A 24,425-nucleotide genomic window follows, 5' to 3' on the forward strand; every position below is an offset into this window, starting at 1 on the left:
ATTTGAGTAGACTGATGCAGTGGTCGGAGAGGTGGCAGATGCAGTTTAATATAGACAAATGCAAAGTTCTAAATGTTGGACAGGACAATAACCATGCCACATATAAACTAAATAATGTAGATCTTAATATTACGGATTGCGAAAAAGATTTAGAAGTTCTGGTTAGCAGTAATCTGAAACCAAGACAACAGTGCATAAGTGTTCGCAATAAAGCTAATAGAATCCTTGGCTTTATATCAAGAAGCATAAATAATAGGAGTCCTCAGGTTGTTCTTCAACTCTATACAGGTTAGGTTAGGTAAGGTTCGTCAGGAAACAGGACAAATGTTTCCTGACGCGGGTCTTAGTCAGATGATGACCCGCCTTTGGAGCTTTTGGTCATCTGACCGAGGCCTTCCGCTGGCTTACCGGTCCACCCCTTTAAAAATTATGGTCATTTATAACCAGTCTATATACATCCTTGGTTAGGCCTCATTTAGATTATGCTGCACAGTTTTGGTCACCGTATTACAGAATGGATATAAATGCTATGGAAAATGTACAAAGGAGGATGACAAAAGTTGATCCCATGTATCAGAAACCTTCCCTATGAGGATAGACTAAGGGCCCTGAATCTGCACTCTAGAAAGACGTAGAATTAGGGGGGATATGATTGAGGTGTATAAATGGAAGACAGGAATAAATAAAGGGGATGTAAATAGTGTGCTGAAAATATCTAGCCTAGACAGGACTCGCAGCAATGGTTTTAAGTTAGAAAAATTCAGATTCAGGAAGGATATAGGAAAGTACTGGTTTGGTAATAGAGTTGTGGATGAGTGGAACAAACTCCCAAGTACAGTTATAGAGGCCAGAACGTTGTGTAGCTTTAAAAATAGGTTGGATAAATACATGAGTGGGTGTGGGTGGGTGTGAGTTGGACCTGATTAGCTTGTGCTACCAGGACGGTTGCCGTGTTCCTCCCTTAAGTCAAGGTGACCTGACCTGACTAGGTTGGGTGCATTGGCTTAAGCCGGTAGGAGACTTGGACCTGCCTCGCATGGGCCAGTAGGCCTGCTGCAGTGTTCCTTCGTTCTTATGTTCTTACTTGTGGTTTCCTTGTCTCTTCCATCGTCCGCCAGCCAGCCAGCCAGCCAGCCAGCCAGCCAGCCAGCCAACCAGCCAGCCAGCCAGCCAGCCAACCAGCCAACCAGCCAGCCAGCAGCTGGCACTACCATGTACTACTCTTCACAATTTTGTCCCCAGGATGCAACCCACACCAGTCGACTAACACCCACGTACCTACTTGCTGCTAGGTGAACATGGACAGCAGGTGTCTTAAGGAAGACGCCCCCAATATTTTCACCCTCACCAGAGATCGAACCACAGACCTCAGTGTGTGAGCTGAGTACGCTACCAACCGAACTGCGGAACACCAAAGCTTTCCACAAATGAAAAAAGCTTTTGCAAATGATTAAGCTGTCTACAAAGCTTGCTCTACGGGAATGTCTCTTCCGCGCCACAGTTTAATTTTACATTTTAGGAATTTGTTTCATGTTTTTTTATGATGCTGATAATTCTTTATTTTTTAATCATTGGAAATATATAATTCATGTTAACGGTTATATTATTATTATTATTATTGGTTTTATCAGTTAATATTAGTATTATTATTGTAATAAAGTTGGTAGAATTACCGACAATATGTAAAGTAAAAGGACACAAGTGCAACTAATGTGACATTTATTGTGGCAACGTTTCGCTCTCCAGGAGCTTTATCAAGCCATTACCGGTAATGGCTTGATAAAGCTCCTGGAGAGCAAAACGTTGCCACAATAAATGTCACATTAGTTGCACTTTTGTCCTTTTACTTTACAGTATTATTATTATTAGATTCATGGGGAAGCAGTAAACCCGTTGGGCTCATACATCACATGGGGAGTGGGCAGTAATCAGGTTTGTATTTAGAGGAGAGGATGGCTTGAATTCCTTGGATCAAGAGCTCTTTCACCGTCATCAAGGCGCCCCTCCCCTTGAAGGATATTTATATCATAATAATCGGGTCCACACATCTAAATTAGGTGGTGTATCACTTGCGTTACACGTCTGCTGCCTTGGGCAAAGTTGCCACCGAGACAAACATTATCTTCACGTTCCATTAGTGAGTTATCTCAACTATCAGCGTCATGTAGTTATCTTAACTATCAGCGTCATGTTATCTACTATCGGTGTCATGTAGTTATCTGTACTACCAGCGTCATGTCGCTATCTACTATCAGTGTCATGTAGTTATCCACTATTAGTGGCATGTAGTTATGTGTACTATCAGCGTTATGTAGTTATCTGAACTATCAGTGTCATGTTATCTACTATCAGTGCCTTGTAGTTATTTACTATCAGCGTCATGTCGTTATCTACTATCAGCGTCATGTAATGTGCACTATCAGAGTCATGTAGTTATCTGCACTATCAGCGTTTTGTAGTTATGTGTACTATAAATGTCATGTTCCTCTCTGCATTATGAGCATGAAGTAATGTGCACTGTGTGTCATGTAGTTATGTGCACTGTGTCTCATGTAGTTGTGTGCAATTGTGTCTCAAGTAGTTACGTGCACTATATATGTCATGTAGTTATGTGCACTGTGTCATGTGGTTATATGTACTATGAGGGTCGTGTACTCACCCTCTTCCACATGTAGATGTAGGCTACCTCCATCAAGGTCCAGATGTCTAGTAGTCTGTCGTCTCCATACAACAGCTCCACCTGTGGAAGATTGAGAGAGAGATTTTAGAAGGTAATAATGCAGCTTATCTTCATTTTCCTGCTATAATTTTTTCACGTGGTTCCCAAACATCAAATTCTCAACGCTTCTTGCAAATTTACAAATGATGTTTTCATTAGGTTAGGTTATGTTGGGTTGAATTACGGTATATAACCATTAATAAGTAAATTATCTTCATGACGAAGTGGAGAAGATTTCTTCTTCCGCAAGTCATGCGTATCGTAAGAAGCGACTAAAATGCTGAAAGCAAGGGGCTAGTAGCCCCTTCTCCTGTACAAATTACAAGATGTAAAAAGGACAACAACTTTACGTTTCTTCTTTTTCGGGTCACCCAGCGTTGGTGGGAGACGGCCGTTGTGTAAAAAATAAGAAAGGCCGTGTTGCGAGTAACAACGAGGTAACTAAAAACAACACAAACATTTAAATCTGAGCGACTGTCCCAGGTGAAGCGAGAATTAGCTGAATAATGTTATACAATACTGGGATTATCGTCCATACATAACTTAATATCAAATAGAATCGTCCCTCAGTAAAGTAATTTGAATTTTTTATACGCGTCGTTTTCGATAATTTTGCGCCTGTACAATGAAAGTATAATGGCTGTAAAAATCAATTAAGAAGAGAATACCGGACAAAATCCGAGCGCAGGTTTTGGATAACAGGTGTCCATAACTTTAAATTCCAACGTTTGTAGAAGAATGGTTCAGAGAACCGACATGTTGATAAATTAGACACATGTGCAACTCTGGGGAATCTTTATTGAGGAAACGTTTCGCCACACAGTGGCTTCATCAGTCCATACAAAGGAGAATCTTGAAGAACAGGAGGAGAATGAGGTAATCAGTCCCTCAACCTTGAGTCGATGTGTTCAGTCCAGAGTTGCACATGTCCCCAGAGTTGCACATGTGTCTAATTTATCAAATTCCAACGTACATTATAACTTTTTTTTTTTACTAATTCTTCAGTAGAATAGAAGAGTACGAGAGGAAGCATCAGGATGGGCGAGGGTAACAGATAGTGCACCCAAAGGATTAGTGTTGGGACCAATACTGTTCTTGGTTTACATAAATAATCTACCATAAAATATACTCGTACGCGTCTTTATTTACAGATGATGTAAAGTTGATGAAAAGAATAATAATAATTGCTGACGGGAATACGTTTCAGGGGGTTTAAGTTGCGAGAATACTGAAAAAATATGGCTGTTTGAGTTTAATCCATGTTCAAGATAATGCAAATCGGGAAAGAGGAAGAAAGATCGGAGAGAGATTACATCTTTGAGAGAAATCCTACAAAACTCCGTAAAAGGTGAGATCCTGTGAGTGAACATCACGTTGAATATATCTTAGGAGGATCACATTAACAGTGACGGCGGCAGCGTATGAGAAGCTGGCAAACTTCAGAACAGCTTTCAAGTATCTTTAAAAAAAAAAAAAAGGTATTGCAGGATGCCGTACACAATGCAAGTAATAGTCATGGAGTCCCATCTGATAAAGTATATTTAGAAAAAGTTTGAGCTTTGCTCAGACTTCTGCAACACAAGTGCCCTCAAAGATTTGTTAAGCTGTATCATGAATTAAGGAAAGATCCTGGACTTCACCTTACGAAAGCAGACAAAGCAAATGCGATAGTAATTATGGACAAGGTAGATTATAAGGGAAAATAAACATGATATTAGGAGAAGGAAACTCACGAGCCTCATAAAAACAGTTGACTACCATTTCATGTCTGTCTATGGATAATTAAGAGTGGGGATCAAAAACTACAGCTGACCCCATCTTCCCTGCAAATTTTAATGAGTATTTGCAAATACTAAGGGACTGACTACCTCAGGTACTATTTCTCCGAGGTTGATAGACTGATTACATTATCTTCATTTCACTACTACACCTGCTGCCTCTGTATTTAACTGAAGAAGCCTACTGTGTAGGCGAAACGCTTCAACAATAAAGATACCCAACTGTGCACCATGTCGGTATAAAATACTGACATGTTGCACTCGTCGGTATTTGATACTATTTTCCACATAGACAAAAAAGAAAGAGGATGGAGGTATTTTGTTTGTCACGAAAAATAGGGCAGTTTCCCATGACGCTGGTCTTGAGTTAGAGGATGACCCGTTGTTGTGCTTTTGGTCATTTCATTGATGTCATTCGCTGATTTACAGGGCCACCCTGTAAAAATTCAATATCGCTCGCTGGCTTACTGGTCCATCCCATAAAAAATTCCATATCACATGTTACATACTTCATGTGTTCATGGGTAGAGAGGGGAGGGATTGGAACGAGGACACACATGGAAGAGCAACGCACCAACCAGTTACAATAATGTTAGCAACCAGTCACAGTAACGTTAGCAACCAGTCACAGTAATGTTAGCAACCAGTCACAGTAACGTTAGCAACCAGTCACAGTAACGTTAGCAACCAGTCACAATAATGTTAGTAACCAGTCACAGTAACGTTATCAACCAATCACAGTAATGTTAGCAACCAGTCACAGTAATGTTAGCAACCAGTCACAATAACGTTAGCAACCAGTCACAGTAACGTTATCAACCAATCACAGTAATGTTAGCAACCAGTCACAGTAATGTTAGCAACCAGTCACAATAACGTTAGTAACCAGTCACAGTAACGTTATCAACCAATCACAGTAATGTTAGCAACCAATCACAGTAATGTTAGCAACCAGTCACAATAACGTTAGCAACCAGTCACAGTAACGTTAGCAACCAGTCACAATAACGTTAGCAACCAGTCACAATAACGTTAGCAACCAGTCACAATAACGTTAGCAACCAGTCACAGTAACGTTATCAACCAATCACAGTAACGTTATCAACCAGAGTAACGTCATCAACTACAGTAACGTTATCAACCAGTCACAGTAATGTTAGCAACCAGTCACAGTAACGTTAGCAACCAATCACAGTAATGTTAGCAACCAGTCACAGTAATGTTAGCAACCAGTCACAATAACGTTAGCAACCAGTCACAGTAACGTTATCAACCACAGTAACGTTATCAACCAGTAATTCAGTGACACAATAATACAGAAATATAATGTACTGTACAGCCAAATATTGAAAGTTAATTTTTAGTTTCGACAAATAATGTTTAATATTAGATTCAGGTTTAACGAAAGTATTTTGCACATAGATTAAATCAAATACAAGACAGTTAAATCAAGGTGATCTATCGAAAGTTAAAAATGTACCCAAAAGCCGGAGATCAGTCTCCACAAACATAAGAGTAATTATATAGAGACACGAGAGTAACAACAAACAAACAAACAATCAAGCACAGCGATGCGAGGCTGCACACGAACACAGGTACAGTTTTAATGAGAAAACCTCAAATGTATGAGCAGACTCTGTGAATAATTACCACTGTCACCCCCCCTCTCCCCACCACCCATGTATCATAACCTCCACCATCCCCCACCCTTCTATCCTAGCCTCCACCACCCCACTTTCAATATTGCCTGTGAAGAGTTCTTGTTCTGAGGAATTAGAGCTACTACCCCTTTGCTCGGATCTAACCTAATTACCTCCCATTCCCAAAGGGTTGTAGGACTTTTTACGGGTTTAGCACATCCTAATGAATATGGCAATAATTGACCTAGTATGTTTACCGAGCCTGACTTCACCATCCTTCCATCATACATTCCACACCTCTTCTCACTGAACGGAGGATTGGATCTCATGGACTGGCTTGCCATGAGTTCCAACTCTGCCTTTGGTGAATTGTATGTAATAATGTCATTACTATTTCGTGAGTCATTCTCACCTCATCACAGGAATGATCTGTCGCGCAGCTCCTGTCAAACTCCCTGTGACTGTTTTTATCCCCTAGAGGAAGTTCCTTGATGCCGGTGAGGCGCTCTTGATCCATGGTACTGGACATGATCTCCCCTTTCTTAGATTGAACTTGTTTGCCTCTCAGGTCCCCAGGCGCCGTGTAACCCCTAAGGGTTTAGCTCTCCTTCCCCTTGTGAATGTAATATGTCTGTGTTTTTTGTATAGTAGCAGCGCACTTGATGCAAATCAAAGCATATAGATATGCTAAAGCTCTACACAGAGCCAGACTTTATGGTAGAGTCTGCTTTATGTAGAGCTTAGGTAGATTTTACCACCGTACTTGTGGGCAACACCTGCGTGTTTCCTCTATATCTGGAGCATCAACGTCGCGCTCCATATGCTCCTCCAGTGTTCCATATCCGGCCATACTGTATCAGAAATCTTTCCTGCTAAGATAGACTGAGGGCACTAAATCTACTCTCTCTGGAAAGGTGTAGAATTAGGGGAAACATGACAGAAGTATACATGTGGAAGACAAGAATAAATAAAGGGGATATTAATAACATGCTTAAAATATCTAACCAAGACATGACTATACACGATTTTTCGGGCCCACTTGGACTATTACCTAGTTATAGTATTGGGTTCAAGATTGAAAAATTTAGATTTAGAAAGGATATAGGAAGAAAGCATTGGTTTTGCAGTTGAGTTGTGGATGAGTGGAACAAACTCCCGAGTAATGTTACTAAAGCGAGACCCTTGGGTAGCTATAAAAACAGGTTGGATAGATACTTAAGAGGGTGTGGGCTAGATCTGCCTAGCATGGACCAATAGACCTGCAGCAGTGCTTCCCCTTTCTTATGTTCTTATACAACATTTCACTTATCTTCCATAGCAGACTTAATTATTTAGACCCCGGTGGCTTCCTTAGTCCAACACAGAGAAGAGTAGTTGAAGATCAGGACTCTAGACTGAGGGATTGATTACCTCAAACTTCTTCTCACCTTCAATCATTCCTCTCTGTATTGGACTATGGAAGTCACTTGTTGGCGAAAACTTTTCCACAATAAATATCCAAGTGTTTTACAAGTGTCTAATTCGTCAACCTGTCAGTTCTGTGTACCAAGTTATCTTCAATAATATTGTGCTATCAGCTTCTCTCTGAGAAAAACTTTTATCACATTTAGCTAATAATTAATCCCACCTTTATCTGCTTACTCTTTAACTGAAGGGCTCATCCCATGAATTTGGAGTCGCTCTCCTCTTCCTCGGATTAAACCTGGTTATTTACCATACGCTGTATAACACTGTTTAGCATTTTCCCGAGAATAAAATTATTTTCTTGCTTGAGTGGCATCTCCCAGAGGCTGCTTGATCACCTCATCATAATCAATAACTGGACCAGCTCCTGTCCAGAGTGTCAGCTCAGTCAGGATGTCATGGCTGTATTAACATGCAGGAAACGGGCAGCGACAGCTTGGTTGATCAGACTTAAAAGAAACGTTTAGTCTCCGGCCATACTACAAAATCAGAATTCACAAAAGGGTCACAAGTGGCACAAGCAACCTATTACTGCCTACAAAAGTTCATGTATTCCTTTACGGTTATTTTACAGCTTTATACATCATTAGTAAGGCCTCACCTAGATCACGCAGCTCAGTTCTGGTCTCCATATTACAGAATGGATATAAATTCGCTAGAAAATATCCAGCGTAGAATGACAAAATTAATACATAGCATTAGAAATCTTCCGTACGAAGAACAATTGAAGACTCTTAAACTACATTCACTTGTAAGACGAAGAATGAGGGGAGACATGATCGAAGTGTATAAGTGGAAGATGGGTATTAACAAAGGGGATATAAATAAGGTTTTGAGGATATCACTTCAAGAAAGAACCCGCAATAATGGATTCAAATTAGGTAAGTTTAGATTTCGAAAGGACATAGGAAAGTATTGGTTTGGAAATAGGGTAGTTGATGAGTGGAACAGTCTGCCTAGTAGGGTTATTGAAGCTAAAACGCTGGGTAGTTTCAAATTTAGGTTAGATAAATACATGAGTGAGAGAGGTTGGATTTGAGTGAGACTTGCATAATGAGTAAATGGAGTCATCAAAGCTTGTTTCTTGGATGGCATTGTAAATTGGGCTTGGCAAATATTTTGTTAGTGGGATGGATTGTTAAGGACCTGCCTAGTATGGGTCAACAGGCCTGCTGCAGTGTTCCTCCTTTCTTATGTTCTTATAAAAATAATCATGTTCTAGGTGGGGTTGGTGGGGCGGGATGGGGTGTGGTTGGGGTGGGATGGGGTGTGGGTGGGGTGGGATGGGGTGTGGGTGGGGTGGGATGGGGTGTGGGTGGGGCGGGATGGGGGTAGCAGGAGACGTAAAATAGGTTTACTGCAGTGCTGGGGAGCAGGACTAGGGCCAGCACCTCGTGGGAACAGGGCCAGGTGTGCCGTCCCTCATCTAATTCACACGCTCTCAGGGACTGCTCCCTTATGTTGTACTCAGCCTCTCATAACATCAAAATTTTTTTTACCACATAAAAGTTTAATTCATAAAGCTTTATGTACACAGAGAGCAGATTCGTGCAGGACATGTGACATCATCTCCCTACACGTCTGTTTACTTAGATTTACATTTTCCTCGTATTTTTCTTGTGTTTTTTTTTCTGTTATATATTATGGTCGTACATTATTGTGTTATGTACCAGAACTTGATTCCTGATGATGGCGAAGGATTTATCACCGATATGTAGATGTACTCTACAAGAAATATCCCATGAAGATGTCTTAGTCGTTACCACCTGCCAGTATTATATTTCAAGTTCTACCATTATATATATATATATATATATATATATATATATATATATATATATATATATATATATATATATATATATATATATATATATATATATGCAATAAGATCACAGTAAACAGGTGATTTCAAAATATGCAAAACAACCACTCTGAAAGAATAGAGAAATTCCAAGCGCTTTCGTGACTACTCACATTATCAAGGAACTATGAAAGTGAAGCATCCAAGGAAGCTATATAAGGGGTCGGCCAGCACCTCACTATCAGATCCCACAACGGTTAAACACGTGACGCGCGGCGAGCCAACTTGAACAGGTCCTTTGCAAAACTCACCCCCAAGCTATTTATTTGTCCAGTGTATTATTAAATTCTACCCAAATTCTATTAATTATAAATGGATCTAATTTATATAAACCAAAGGAAATATTCATATTATTGTCAAAACTGCTTTTTATGAAACAAGATTCAATTATATTCCTGTCGACCATGGACTTGCTTGATACTACTTTCTCAACTTTTTGAAAATCAATTGGATGGTTAAAATCTCTTACATGAATAAATAGAGCATTGGAATCTTGTCCAGTTCTAATGCTATATTTATGTTGTTTTAATCTTAGTTCGAGATTTTTACCAGTTTGACCGTAATAAACTTTATCGCAAATTTTACAAGGAATCTTATAGACACATCCATCAGCATTTTGGGGGGAATTCTTAATCAAAAGTTTTTTTACTGTATCAAGATTTTTGAATACAACTTTAATATTAAAAGTCTTAAGAAGAGAAGGCATATCAACCAAGTTTTCATGGTAAGGGAGAACCAACATATTTTTAGTTGAATAAGGCTGGTTGCCCTTTTTTGGATTATAAAAAGTGTTCCTAGCAACTTTAAAAGATTTATCAATTAAATTTCTTGGGTATTTTAAATCATTACCTATTTCATAAATTTTGGATCTTTCCTCATCTATGAACTCAGGACTACAAATTCGTAAAGCTCTCAAAAACATTGATGAGAAAACAGACAGTTTGACTCTATCTTGATGCGAGGAATAATAGTGGACATAGGAACAGTTATTTGTAGGTTTTCTGTAAATTTTAAATTTGAATTCATTATTACCCTTAATAATTAAAACATCTAGAAAAGGCAATGAGTTATTTTCTTCAAACTCAACAGTAAAGTTTATAGAATGGGCTAAGCTATTTAATTTTCCAAGAAAATGGTGTATATCTACATTTTTGGGCATAAGACACAAAATATCATCAACATATCTGAACCATTTAGCTCTATTTACTGTGATCTTATTGCATATATATATATATATATATATATATATATATATATATATATATATATATATATAACTTTATTAGGTACACATGTACACCTGCTCATTAATACAGGTATCTAATCAGCCAGTCACGTGAAAGCACCTCAGTTCCTAAAAGCACGCAGACATGGTCAAGAGGTAAGTTTGTTGTTGAGACTAAACATCAGAATGATGACGATAATGTGATCTAAGTGACTTTCACCGTGGAATGATTGCCAGACGTGGTGGTTTGAATATGTTATGAGATTTTCACGCACAACAGTCTCTAGTGTTCACAGAGATTGGTGTGAAAAACACACATCCTGTGAACGGCAGTTTTATAGGCGAAAACTCCTTGTCAATTACAAAGGTCGAAAGATAATGGTTAGACTGGTCAAGCTAAGAGGAAGACGACAGCAACTCAAATAACCCCACATTATGACAGTAGTGTGCAAAAAAGCATTTCTGATAGCGCCTATCGAGCCTTCAAATGGTTGAGCTACAGCAGCAGAAAAGTACACCAGGTTCCACTTCTGTCAGCTAAGAACAGCAAACTGAGGTTACAGTGGGCACAGGCTCACCAAAACTTGCCAGTTGAAGATCGGAAAAACGTCGCCTGGTATGACGAATCGCGATTTCTTCTGCGACATGCAGATGGTAAGGTCAAAAATTGGCATGCACATGATTCCATGGATCCATCTTGCCATGTGTTAATGGTTCATGCTAGTGGTGTAAGAGTGTGGGGAATGTTTTCCTGGTACTCGTTAGGCCTCATAATACCAACTGAGCATTGTTTAAGTGCCACACAACCTACCTGAGTATTGTTGCTAACCATGTGCATCTCGCCACAGTCTACCTATATCTGATGGCTACTCCATCAGGATAACGTGCCATGTCACAAAACACATGTCATCTCAAGCTGATTTCATGAACATGACAATGAGATCACTGTTTTCCTATGGCCTCCACACAGTCACCAGATCTCAATCCAATGAAGCACATTTGGGATGTGGCGGAACGAGAGATTCGCAGCAGGAATGTGAAGCGAATGTTGAGGAATGTTTCCAACACCTTATTAAATCCATGCCACAAAGAATTCGGGATGTTTCGGGGGCAAAAGAGCCCTACCCAGTACTAGAAGAAGTGTACCCAGTTGAGTGGTCACTGAGAGTATGTGTGTGTAGGTGTATTGTAATAAATGCCTCCTTCAGTTAAGAATCTTGACCTGCTGACTTAAGATATTTTCGTAGTGTCGGAGTGATGTAAACAAAAATAAACACTCTTTGACAGATCACTCACATTAATTCGTTTTGAGCACAGGAAGGTCACTGACCTCTTTTAGACCATATGTTCCGGTTAGAGTAAGGAGGAGGTGGTCAGATCAGAGCTTGGTGGAGGCAAGACACAGCAGGTCTTCAGTGGTGGGAATGATAATGGTATACAATACCGACAAGTTGATAGGACACATGTGTAGCAATTAGGTATCTTTATTCCGAAACTTTTCGCTTACACAGTAGGCTTCTTTAGTCGAGTACAGAGAAAGCAGCAGAAGCAGTTGAGATATAGATCAGTCCTTCAGCCTCAAGGCTGTGATTGACCACGTGTGTCTTATATATCGAGAACTCTTGGTGTAAAGATATATACACACCCAGAGACTTGTGTGTGGAGTCTTTCTACAGTTGGAGAAATCAAATTACTTTGTATCAGTAGCAGAGGTTTAAGAGATTGGCAGTACAGGCCTAAGTGGAGCCTAGAAGACTGCAGACTTTAAGTTGAAAGTATTATCATTCGCCAACTTTCAGTATTTTAGTTTTCACATCTCCCTCCGAAAATTTATGAACAATTTTCCCTGTGATATTATGATATTTCTGAGTATTAAACTATTAATTGATCAAGTATACTTATATAATCACCCATACAGGTATTAATAAACTAAGTGACTTGAAAAGTGGAGTGCGATTTATTTTTTCTCCCCTTGGTTAGTGGTTAACTGATTGATCAGTATAAGAATCTGCACAATTAACTGGTGGAAAACTATTAATACACTTAAGTGGTATATTACTAATTAGCTCTGCCAGGAGTAAATTAAGGAAGCTCAATCCTTACTCCTGGTATGACTATATTATATATATATATATATATATATATATATATATATATATATATATATATATATATATATATATATATATATATATATATATATATGCATGGAGGAGGTGAACGTATTCAGATATTTGGGAGTGGACGTGTCAGCGGATGGGTCTATGAGAGATGAGGTGAATCATAGAATTGATGAGGGAAAAAGAGTGAGTGGTGCATTTAGGAGTCTGTGGAGACAGAGAACTTTGTCCTTGGAGGCAAAGAGGGGAATGTATGAGAGTATAGTTTTACCAACGCTCTTATATGGGTGTGAAGCATGGGTGATGAATGTTGCAGCGAGGAGAAGGCTGGAGGCAGTGGAGATGTCATGTCTGAGGGCAATGTGTGGTGTGAATATAATGCAGAGAATTCGTAGTTTGGAAGTTAGGAGGAGGTGCGGGATTACCAAAACTGTTGTCCAGAGGGCTGAGGAAGGGTTGTTGAGGTGGTTCGGACATGTAGAGAGAATGGAGCGAAACAGAATAACTTCAAGAGTGTATCAGTCTGTAGTGGAAGGAAGGCGGGGTAGGGGTCGGCCTAGGAAGGGTTGGAGGGAGGGGGTAAAGGAGGTTTTGTGTGCGAGGGGCTTGGACTTCCAGCAGGCATGCGTGAGCGTGTTTGATAGGAGTGAATGGAGACAAATGGTTTTTAATACTTGACGTGCTGTTGGAGTGTGAGCAAAGTAACATTTATGAAGGGATTCAGGGAAACCGGCAGGCCGGACTTGAGTCCTGGAGATGGGAAGTACAGTGCCTGCACTCTGAAGGAGGGGTGTTAATGTTGCAGTTTAAAAACTGTAGTGTAAAGCACCCTTCTGGCAAGACAGTGATGGAGTGAATGATGGTGAAAGTTTTTCTTTTTCGGGCCACCCTGCCTTGGTGGGAATCGGCCAGTGTGATAATAAAAAAAAAAAATGCATGCAAAACAACCACTCTGAAAGAATAGAGAAATTCCAAGCGCTTTCGTGACTACTCACATTATCAAGGAACTATGAAAGTAAAGCATCCAAGGAAGGTATATAAGGGGTCTGGCCAACACCTCTCTATCAGATCCCACAACGGTTAAACACCTGACGCGCGCGTTTTATTGTGTTATTGAAATAGCTGTTAACGGTTTCTAGGGGATTTTTCCTAAGTTTAGAATAGGTTTCAGTATCATCTAAGAGATTATTCATTTTTTCTTGGTAATCATTTTCTTTCATAATTACTATTGCATTTATTTTGTCTGCTTTAGTAAGGCGCAAATTTTTATTGTTATTACGTGTATCATAAGACTTAAAGAATCTTTGAGGGCAATTGGGAATGTTTGGTTTTAACATAGAGCTATATACCATTCCTTTACTAATATTAATTTCATCAGAGGATAAATCAGAAATTTTTTCATAGTTACAAAAGGCTTTTGCAATTTCAACGTTATTAAGTTTTTTTGAAGTTGCAAAACTTAAGCCAAAACCTAGAGCAGCAGTTGCATTTTTGTCTAAAATTTCATCTGATAAGTTAATTACAAAATTGTTATTAGCATGCTTTGTCCAATCACTATTTTCAATTAAAATGTCTAATTTTCTTTGTAGTTTGTTTTTGAGTTCATTACAAATTCTTCTGAGTTTATTATAGCAATGATCCAACATACTGTGTTTCCATTCTGATGGAATGGCCTGATTAAAAGAGTATTTTTTGTTTCTCAATATTTTGAATGCTTCCTTCTCCTCTATTTTAGTTATTTCAATATGTTTCTGAAGAATAATTCTCATAAAATCATCAAAAGGACGATCTCTCATGTCAATGAGTCTATTGGGTAAAAGAGACTTGGGCAGAACTTGTTCATTTAAACAATTTTTTAAAAAATTAAGTCGAATTTTTAACTTGTGGGACTTGATCAGTGCAGAAGTAAACTGTGAAACAAAAGATATATGATTAGGAAAGCTTATCGAGAACATTCTGAGAGTCGTGTGGTATCCATTAATGCAATAAGATCACAGTAAACAGGTGATTTCAGAATATGCAAAACAACCACTCTGAAAGAATAGAGAAATTCCAAGCGCTTTCGTGACTACTCACATTATCAAGGAACTATGAAAGTAAAGCATCCAAGGAAGGTATATAAGGGGTCTGGCCAACACCTCACTATCAGATCCCACAACGGTTAAACACCTGACGCGCGCCGGCCCAACTGGACAGGTCCTTTGCACAACCCACCAACAAACTATTCTACCCAAGAAAATTTTAAAAATTATTATTTGTCCAGTGTATTATTAAATTCTTCCCAAATTCTTCTTTAAGTCTTATGATACACGTAATAACAATAAAAATTTGCGCCTTACTAAAGCAGACAAAATAAATGCAATAGTAATTATGAAAGAAAATGATTACCAAGAAAAAATGAATAATCTCTTAGATGATACTGAAACCTATTCTAAACTTAGGAAAAATCCCCTAGAAACCGTTAACAGCTATTTCAATAAAACAATAAAACTTCTACTGAAAGGCAAAGATGAATTAGTCAAACAATTTACTTCCACTAATCCATCTTTACCTTACATGTATGGACTAATAAAAACACACAAACCAGGGAATCCAGTCAGACCAATTATTAGCTCCATAGGATCAGTTTCATATAAATCATCCAAATGGCTTGTTGATATTTTGAGCCCTATTGTTGAGCCCTATTGAGCCCTATTGTTGTTAAAAACAACATAGACTTAGTTGATAAATTAAGCTCCTTGACTGACTTATATGATTTTAACATGGTTAGTTTTGATGTTACTTCCTTGTTTACGAAAGTTCCTGTTGATGATTTATTAAGTTTCTTATCTGAAGAACTCGTTAACTATGATTTACCATTGCCAGTTCCTACTATCATTAAACTTATTAAACTTTGCATTGTTGATGCAAAATTTGTATTTAATGATAAGTTTTACACTCAGAAGTTTGGTATGGCAATGGGAAATCCTCTTTCACCTGTTCTTAGTAACCTATACATGGAATTTTTTGAAACAAGGTTGCTTAACACAATCCTCCCTAATAGAGCTAAATGGTTCAGATATGTTGATGATATTTTGTGTCTTATGCCCAAAAATGTAGATATACACCATTTCCTTGGAAAATTAAATAGCTTAGCCCATTCTATAAACTTTACTGTTGAGTTTGAAGAAAATAACTCATTGCCTTTTCTAGATGTTTTAATTATTAAGGGTAATGAATTCAAATTTAAAATTTACAGAAAACCTACAAATAACTGTTCCTATGTCCACTATTATTCCTCGCATCAAGATAAAGTCAAACTGTCTGTTTTCTCATCAATGTTTTTGAGAGCTTTACGAATTTGTAGTCCTGAGTTCATAGATGAGGAAATATCCAAAATTTATGAAATAGGTAATGATTTAAAATACCCAAGAAATGTAATTGATAAATCTTTTAAAGTTGCTAGAAATACTTTTTACAATCCAAAAAGGGACAACCAGCCTTATTCAACTAAAAATATGTTGGTTCTCCCTTACCATGAAAACTTGGTTGATATGTCTTCTCTTCTTAAGACTTTTAATATTAAAGTTGTATTCAAAAATCTTGATACAGTAAAAAAACTTTTGATAAAGAATTCCCCCCTAAATGCTGATGGATGTGTCTATAAGATTCCTTGTAAAATTTGCGATAAAGTTTATTACGGTCAAACTGGTAAAATCTCGAACTAAGATTAAAACAACATAAATATAGCATTAGAACTGGACAAGATTCCAATGCTCTATTTATTCATGTAAGAGATTTTAACCATCCAATTGATTTTCAAAAAGTTGAGAAAGTAGTATCAAGCAAGTCCATGGTCGACAGGAATATAATTGAATCTTGTTTCATAAAAAGCAGTTTTGACAATAATATGAATATTTCCTTTGGTTTATATAAATTAGATCCATTTATAATTAATAGAATTTGGGAAGAATTTAATAATACACTGGACAAATAATATTTTTTAAAATTTTCTTAGGTAGAATAGTTTGTTGGTAGGTTGTGCAAAGGACCTGTCCAGTTGAGCCGGCGCGCGTCAGGTGTTTAACCGTTGTGGGATCTGATAGTGAAGTGTTGGCCAGACCCCTTATATACCTTCCTTGGATGCTTTACTTTCATAGTTCCTTGATAATGTGAGTAGTCACGAAAGCGCTTGAAATTTTTCTATTCTTTCAGAGTGGTTGTTTTGCATATTCTGATATCACCTGTTTACTGTGATCTTATTGCATGTATATATGACTATATATATATATATATATATATATATATATATCTATATATATATATATATATATATATATATATATATATATATATATATATAACACAAACACAAATTTGGCGGTACTTACCCTGAGGGTGTCAGGTACGCGGTACTTCGTCTTGACGAGTGTCTTGAGAACACCAACTGGCACTGTAGCGGGGCACCGGAAGTATCTTACAACGCTGCCCGCTGACCCACTCTCCCCTTCCTCTTCTCTGTTGGAAGACATCACAGCTATTAGCACACTTCTGTTAGAACACATCACAGCTATTAGCACACTTCTGTTAGAACACATCACAGCTATATGCACACTTCTGGTAGAACACATCACAACCACTATACCTCTTTTTATTTTTTTAGTTATGGCAGCTCTTACAAATTAACCCATACGGCTGGTGTTCAGTAATCTCTCTCTCTCTCTCTCTCTCTCTCTCTCTCTCTCTCTCTCTCTCTCTCTCTCTCTACGTAGCAATATATACTTGTAATGTAGCCCTCAAACCTCATGTATACTCCATCTCTGTATCAACTATATCTTTTCAGTCTTACTTACCATATTATATTATAAATGTCCCTATTTGTAAACATATATATATATATATATATATATATATATATATATATATATATATATATATATATATATATATATATACATATGGAACAGAATTCTTCCTCCGTAAGTCATGCGTGTCGTAAGGGGCGACTAAAATACCAGGAGCAATGTGCTAGTAACCCTTTCTCCTGTATTTATTACTGAAGTTAAAAAGAGAAACTTTTGTTTTTCTTTATGGGCCGCCCTGCCTTGGTGGGATACGGCCGGTTTGTTGAAAGAAGATATGTATATATAATTATTCTGTTTGTCTCCTTCCTATAATGTCTACCACCACTATGCAGTACGCACATCATTGCAACTGCTTGTTGGTGGACAGAGGGAGGAGAATTAAATAGTTCAGATTGCCACACACCCAAATGTGTCCGGTGTTAAGAGGAAACCTGGCTAGCGTCCTGCTGGCTGCCCTGCATTATAAGAAATTCTGGTGTAGTGGATGTGTAAATACACATATTTTGGCAGCAGCAACATGCGGTAAAAACTGGTAAGTGAAAGTAAGGCTGATGAAAATAATGGTGTAAGACAACCCTAAAGGGAAACACCAGGCCTAGTCTCCCCAGGAAACACCAGGCCTGGTCTCCCCAGGAAACATCAGGCCCAGTCTCCCCAGGAAACACCAGGCCTGGTCTCCCCAGGAAACATCAGGCCCAGTCTCCCCAGGAAACACCAGGCCTGGTCTCCCCAGGAAACACCAGGCCTGGTCTCCCCAGGAAACACCAGACCTGGTCTCCCCAGGAAACACCAGACCTGGTCTCCCCAGGAAACACCAGGCCTGATCTCCCCGGGAAACACTAGACCTGATCTCCCCAGGAAACACCAGGCCTGATCTCCCCGGGAAACACTAGACCTGATCTCCCCAGGAAACACCAGACCTGATCTCCCCAGGAAACACCAGACCTGATCTCCCCAGGAAACACCAGACCTGATCTCCCCTGGAAACACCAGACCTGATCTCCCCAGGAAACACCAGACCTGATCTCCCCAGGAAACACCAGACCTGATCTCCCCTGGAAACACCAGACCTGATCTCCCCGGGAAACACCAGACCTGATCTCCCCGGGAAACACCAGACCTGATCTCCCCGGGAAACACCAGGCCTGATCTCCCCGTGAAACACCAGACCTGATCTCCCCGGGAAACACCAGGCCTGATCTCCCCAGGAAACACCAGGCCTGATCTCCCCAGGAAACACCAGACTTGATCTCCCCGGGAAACACCAGGCCTGATCTCCCCAGGAAACACCAGGCCTGATCTCCCCAGGAAACACCAGGCCTGGTCTCCCCAGGAAACACCAGGCCTGGTCTCCCCAGGAAACACCAGGCCTGGTCTCCCCAGGAAACACCAGGCCTGATCTCCCCAGGAAAATTAGAATTCAATTCATTTGGAACTCGGGTCGTTGTACCGGGGTCCTAATTTACATATAAGGTGGAGACCCCGATATAATTCTCACTGCTGATTTCTCTACGTCAGTATCCTGAGGCTTCAACAATTTATCATATTTATTATTAGTAATAGTAGTTGTTGTAGTACACGAATAATTCGCACACAGGAGAGAGAAGCTTACGACGACGTTTCGGTCCTACCTGGACCATTTACAAAGTAAACTTATTTCTCCTATGTGCGGGTTGTTTCAGTCACGGTATTGTGCCTTTCTTGTTTATTATTATTATTATTATTATTATTATTATTACTAGTAGTAGTAGTAGTATTGATGGTGAGTAAAGGCCACTTATGAGCACTTAGCACAGATGTAAATCATACTGCATTTATGAAAGGGGTCCCTTGATGTTGGGAAAGGCTCATAATCCAAGGAATGGGCGTTAACCTCATCTTTCTGGTATCAAACCTGATCAGCCACCATTCACCAAGCACTGTATGACCACTGGCAGTTTCATCGCTTCCCCAGCTATAATAATGATTTATGCCCAAGCTATACCAGAAGGTTGTTTCCAGGGATCAAGACCCCCGCTGCCCGGTCCCAGGGTAGGCATCCGTATGATTCTCCCGGAGGGGAATTGAACCCCGGGAATGGGTTTAACAGGTACTCTTATACCAGGATATTAATGCTAGCATTTATTTTATATAATGACGCAAGTTAGTAATTAGTTTGAGAAAGACTATGAAGGCACAATACCGTGACTGGAACAATACACAAATAACCGTACATAGGAGAGAGAGGCTAACGATGTTTCGGTCTGACTTGGATCATTTACAAAATAAGTGTAATTAGCCCAAGTCAGACTAAAACGTCGTCGTAAGGCTTTTATCTCCTCTTTGCAGGTTATTTGTATTTAGTTTCATTTATCTACAATGACGCAACTTAATGGTTTCATACATTTACAATACTACACCATAATGACGCAACTTAATACTTTCATACATTTACAATACTACACCATAATGACGCAACTTAATGGTTTCATACATTTACAATACTACACCATAATGACGCAACTTAATACTTTCATACATTTACAACACTACACCATAATGACGCAACTTAATACTTTCATACATTTACAACACTACACCATAATGACGCAACATTAGTCTACAACATTACACAACAATGACGCAACTTAGTCTGTTTCATTCGTATACAGTATTACGCTTCATTCATCCACAATATTAAAAGTTAATATTTATTCATAAAACTGCGTTATAACGAAGCAGTTTTTCAATGTTCCTGAAGTGCTGTGAACACTATGAACTCTTCAAAGTAGCTATTAAATGTATGTGTCATGATTAAAAATAATTTTATTTATTTTTTATTTAGATTTACGATATTACGCTACAACTCAACACAGCAGTTTCACTCACCTGTAAATCTGTTACCCTAAATTGATGCAGTTTGTTCCATTTATCTACAGTTCTATTACCATGCGACCACATTCCATCTGGTGTATAGAATTCTCCTCGCATCCCCGCCCATCCTTTCCCTGCACTAAACTCACCCCACAACCTCTGCTCCCCCTTCTCACCCTCCAGCCACCCTCCTATTCACAAGCATGAGTCCTCTCTCACTCTTGAGCACCATATAGCACCAGTACGAGTGCTCTGCCACTCTTGAGCACCATATAATATAGCACCAGTACGAGTGCTCTGCCACTCTTGAGCACCATATAATATAGCACCAGTACGAGTGCTCTGCCACTCTTGAGCACCATATAATGTAGCACCAGTACGAGTGCTCTGCCACTCTTGAGCACCATATAATGTAGCACCAGTACGAGTGCTCTGCCACTCTTGAACGCCATATAATATAGCACCAGTACGAGTGCTCTGCCACTCTTGAACACCATATATATATCCTCTGTGTCCTTGTTAGGTTTGTAAAGTTTTGACAACTTTACAAACCTATCAAGTTTTGACAAAGCTCCTGGAGAGCGAAACGTTGCCACAATAAAGTGTCACATTAGTTGCATCTGTGTCCATTTACCTAACAACGCTATATTCTACATTTTCCTTCAGGGTACTTCATTTGGCTAAGGTATAAACTTTATCCTAAAGGAATAATCCAATGAGTGATGGAATCCATAACAATTGTACATCAATTCCCTTTGCTCAGATTTTTGAGTATCTATATCAGACTTCTCCATTGAGCATGAAATGATTTCGCAGTTGGATGGATTCAGGACGACTCCCATACCGGTCCTTGTGTCGTCATCTGAGCAAGATTTGCTAGAAGGGGCTCCTTTGTGCCTGTCAGTGTGCCATCATCCAAGAACCACATGTTTAGTTCACCGGTCAATCTGGTAGTGATTTTCCCAACCACTGTGCAGAAGAGAAATGGGACGAAACAATCCCCTTCTGAAAACTCTCCGATGAAGTGATTCTATGATTCCCAAACAGGAGCATCGATTCCTTTCTGTATCCAGCTGAAACTAAAGGAAAGAGACTAGGGAAATATTCTTGTTCAACTGTTTATACCGCGTATCTTCAGTGGATAAAGTGGATTTTTGTCTAGTGTTAATATTACATTGTCCTCATGTAAGTTACTGATATACACCCTTGCCACATGAACCTCTGAAATATACTTCAGAGACTCCTTGCTGAAGAAGCTCGCTGAGGAAGATATATGCAGATATCTCTTGAGTGTGTTTCATGTCTCTTCAAATGGTTCTTCAGTTTGTATAATCAGATCAACTTGAGGTGTAGACTGGCTTGCTATGCGTACACTTGAGCGAAACTGGTGAGCAAGGCTGGACAACATATCTTATCAACGGTGATAATGGCACCATTAACTTGATTATAATCATCTGGTATACAGTTATTTGCTCACCACTATTACCCATCACTACACTGTCACTCGTCCCTACACTGTCACCACCATCACTACCATCGCCACGACCACCACTACCAGTACTACCACCACCTCCACCACTACAACCACCATCACGACCACCACTAATCACCTCAGTCCCCACCACCACCAACACTGACCATCAGTCATGGACCACCACGAACACTTTTTTTTAACACGGATCAGTGTTACAGGCTAAGAGCTGTTATCCAACCACCAACATTATCACTACATTACCACAGTTGTCGGACACCACGATCACCAGCCCGGCTTCGTTCAAGCCTCGTGGGGGCGGGGATCAAGCAATGTTGATCCTACATACACATGACACTGGCCACGCGCGCGCCAGCCAAGAGAGTGACTGAAAAGCTCCATAATGAGTTTCCGTATTGTTGGTGAGTAACTGATCGTTGAGGGAGAGAGGGGTGGTGACCATCTTGATGTGTTGGGGGAGGGAGAGGTGGTGACCATCTTGATGTGTTGATGGAGGGAGAGATGGTGACCATCTTGATGTGTTGATGGAGGGAGAGATGGTGACCATCTTGATATGTTGATGGAGGGAAGTGGTGACCATCTTGATGTGTTGAGGGAGGGAAGTGGTGACCATCTTGATGTGTTGATGGAGGGAAGTGGTGACCATCTTGATGTGTTGATGGAGGGAAGTGGTGACCATCTTGATGTGTTGAGGGAGGGAAGTGATGACCATCTTGATGTGTTGATGGAGGGAAGTGGTGACCATCTTGATGTGTTGATGGAGGGAAGTGGTGACCATCTTGATGTCTTGAGGGAGGGACGTGGTGACCATCTTGATGTGTTGAGGGAGGGAAGTGGTGACCATCTTGATGTGTTGAGGGAGGGAAGTGGTGACCATCTTGATGTGTTGAGGGAGGGAAGTGGTGACCATCTAGATGTGTTGAGGGAGGGAAGTGGTGACATCTAGATGTGTTGAGGGAGGGAAGTGGTGACCATCTTGATGTGTTGATGGAGGGAAGTGGTGACCATCTTGATGTGTTGAGGGAGGGAAGTGGTGACCATCTTGATGTGTTGGAGGGAAGTGGTGACCATCTTGATGTGTTGGAGGGAAGTGGTGACTATCTAGATGTGTTGATGGAGGGAAGCGGTGACCATCTAGATGTGTTGATGGAGGGAAGTGGTGACCATCTAGATGTGTTGAGGGAGGGAAGTGGTGACATCTTGATGTGTTGATGGAGGGAAGTGGTGACCATCTTGATGTGTTGATGGAGGGAAGTGGTGGACATCTTGATGTGTTGATGGAGGGAAGTGGTGGCCATCTTGATGTGTTGATGGAGGGAAGTGGTGACCATCTTGATGTGTTGAGGGAGGGAAGTGGTGACCATCTAGATGTGTTGAGGGAGGGAAGTGGTGACCATCTAGATGTGTTGATGGAGGGAAGTGGTGACCATCTTGATGTGTTGATGGAGGGAAGTGGTGACCATCTAGATGTGTTGATGGAGGGAAGTGGTGACCATCTTGATGTGTTGGAGGGAAGTGGTGACCATCTAGATGTGTTGAGGGAGGGAAGTGGTGACCATCTTGATGTGTTGATGGAGGGAAGTGGTGACCATCTTGATGTGTTGATGGAGGGAAGTGGTGACCGTCTTGATGTGTTGAGGGAGGGAAGTGGTGACCATCTTGATGTGTTGGAGGGAAGTGGTGACCATCTTGATGTGTTGGAGGGAAGTGGTGACTATCTAGATGTGTTGATGGAGGGAAGCGGTGACCATCTAGATGTGTTGATGGAGGGAAGTGGTGACCATCTAGATGTGTTGATGGAGGGAAGTGGTGACCATCTAGATGTGTTGATGGAGGGAAGTGGTGACCATCTAGATGTGTTGATGGAGGGAAGTGGTGACCATCTAGATGTGTTGATGGAGGGAAGTGGTGACCATCTAGATGTGTTGAGGAAGGGAAGTGGTGACCATCTAGATGTGTTGAGGGAGGGAAGTGGTGACCATCTATATGTGTTGGAGGGAAGTGGTGACCATCTTGATGTGTTGATGGAGGGAAGTGGTGACCATCTTGATGTGTTGATGGAGGGAAGTGGTGACCATCTAGATGTGTTGATGGAGGGAAGTGGTGACCATCTTGATGTGTTGATGGAGGGAAGTGGTGACCATCTTGATGTGTTGATGGAGGGAAGTGGTGACCATCTAGATGTGTTGATGGAGGGAAGTGGTGACCATCTAGATGTGTTGAGGGAGGGAAGTGGTGACCATCTTGATGTGTTGATGGAGGGAAGTGGTGACCATCTAGATGTGTTGATGGAGGGAAGTGGTGACCATCTAGATGTGTTGAGGGAGGGAAGTGGTGATCATCTTGATGTGTTGATGGAGGGAAGTGGTGACCATCTAGATGTGTTGGTGGAGGGAAGTGGTGATCATCTTGATGTGTTGATGGAG

The 24,425-nt window shown here is 40.2% G+C and overlaps 1 protein-coding gene across 1 annotated transcript in view; it reads right to left on the bottom strand.

Moving 5' to 3' along the window:
* LOC128704136 (uncharacterized) overlaps window positions 1-24,425 on the bottom strand; it is a 349,915-nt gene that overhangs the window by 33,452 nt on the left and 292,038 nt on the right. Inside the window, exons 6-7 of the mRNA XM_070099130.1 lie at window positions 17,181-17,307; window positions 2,660-2,740 (exon numbers count right to left, since the gene is read on the bottom strand). Of these exons, the coding sequence (XP_069955231.1) occupies window positions 2,660-2,740; window positions 17,181-17,307 (208 nt within the window). The remainder of the gene's footprint in view (window positions 1-2,659; window positions 2,741-17,180; window positions 17,308-24,425) is intronic.

The sequence above is a fragment of the Cherax quadricarinatus genome, chromosome 66 (assembly GCF_038502225.1).
Source record: "Cherax quadricarinatus isolate ZL_2023a chromosome 66, ASM3850222v1, whole genome shotgun sequence".
Taxonomy (NCBI): Eukaryota; Metazoa; Arthropoda; class Malacostraca; order Decapoda; family Parastacidae; genus Cherax; species Cherax quadricarinatus.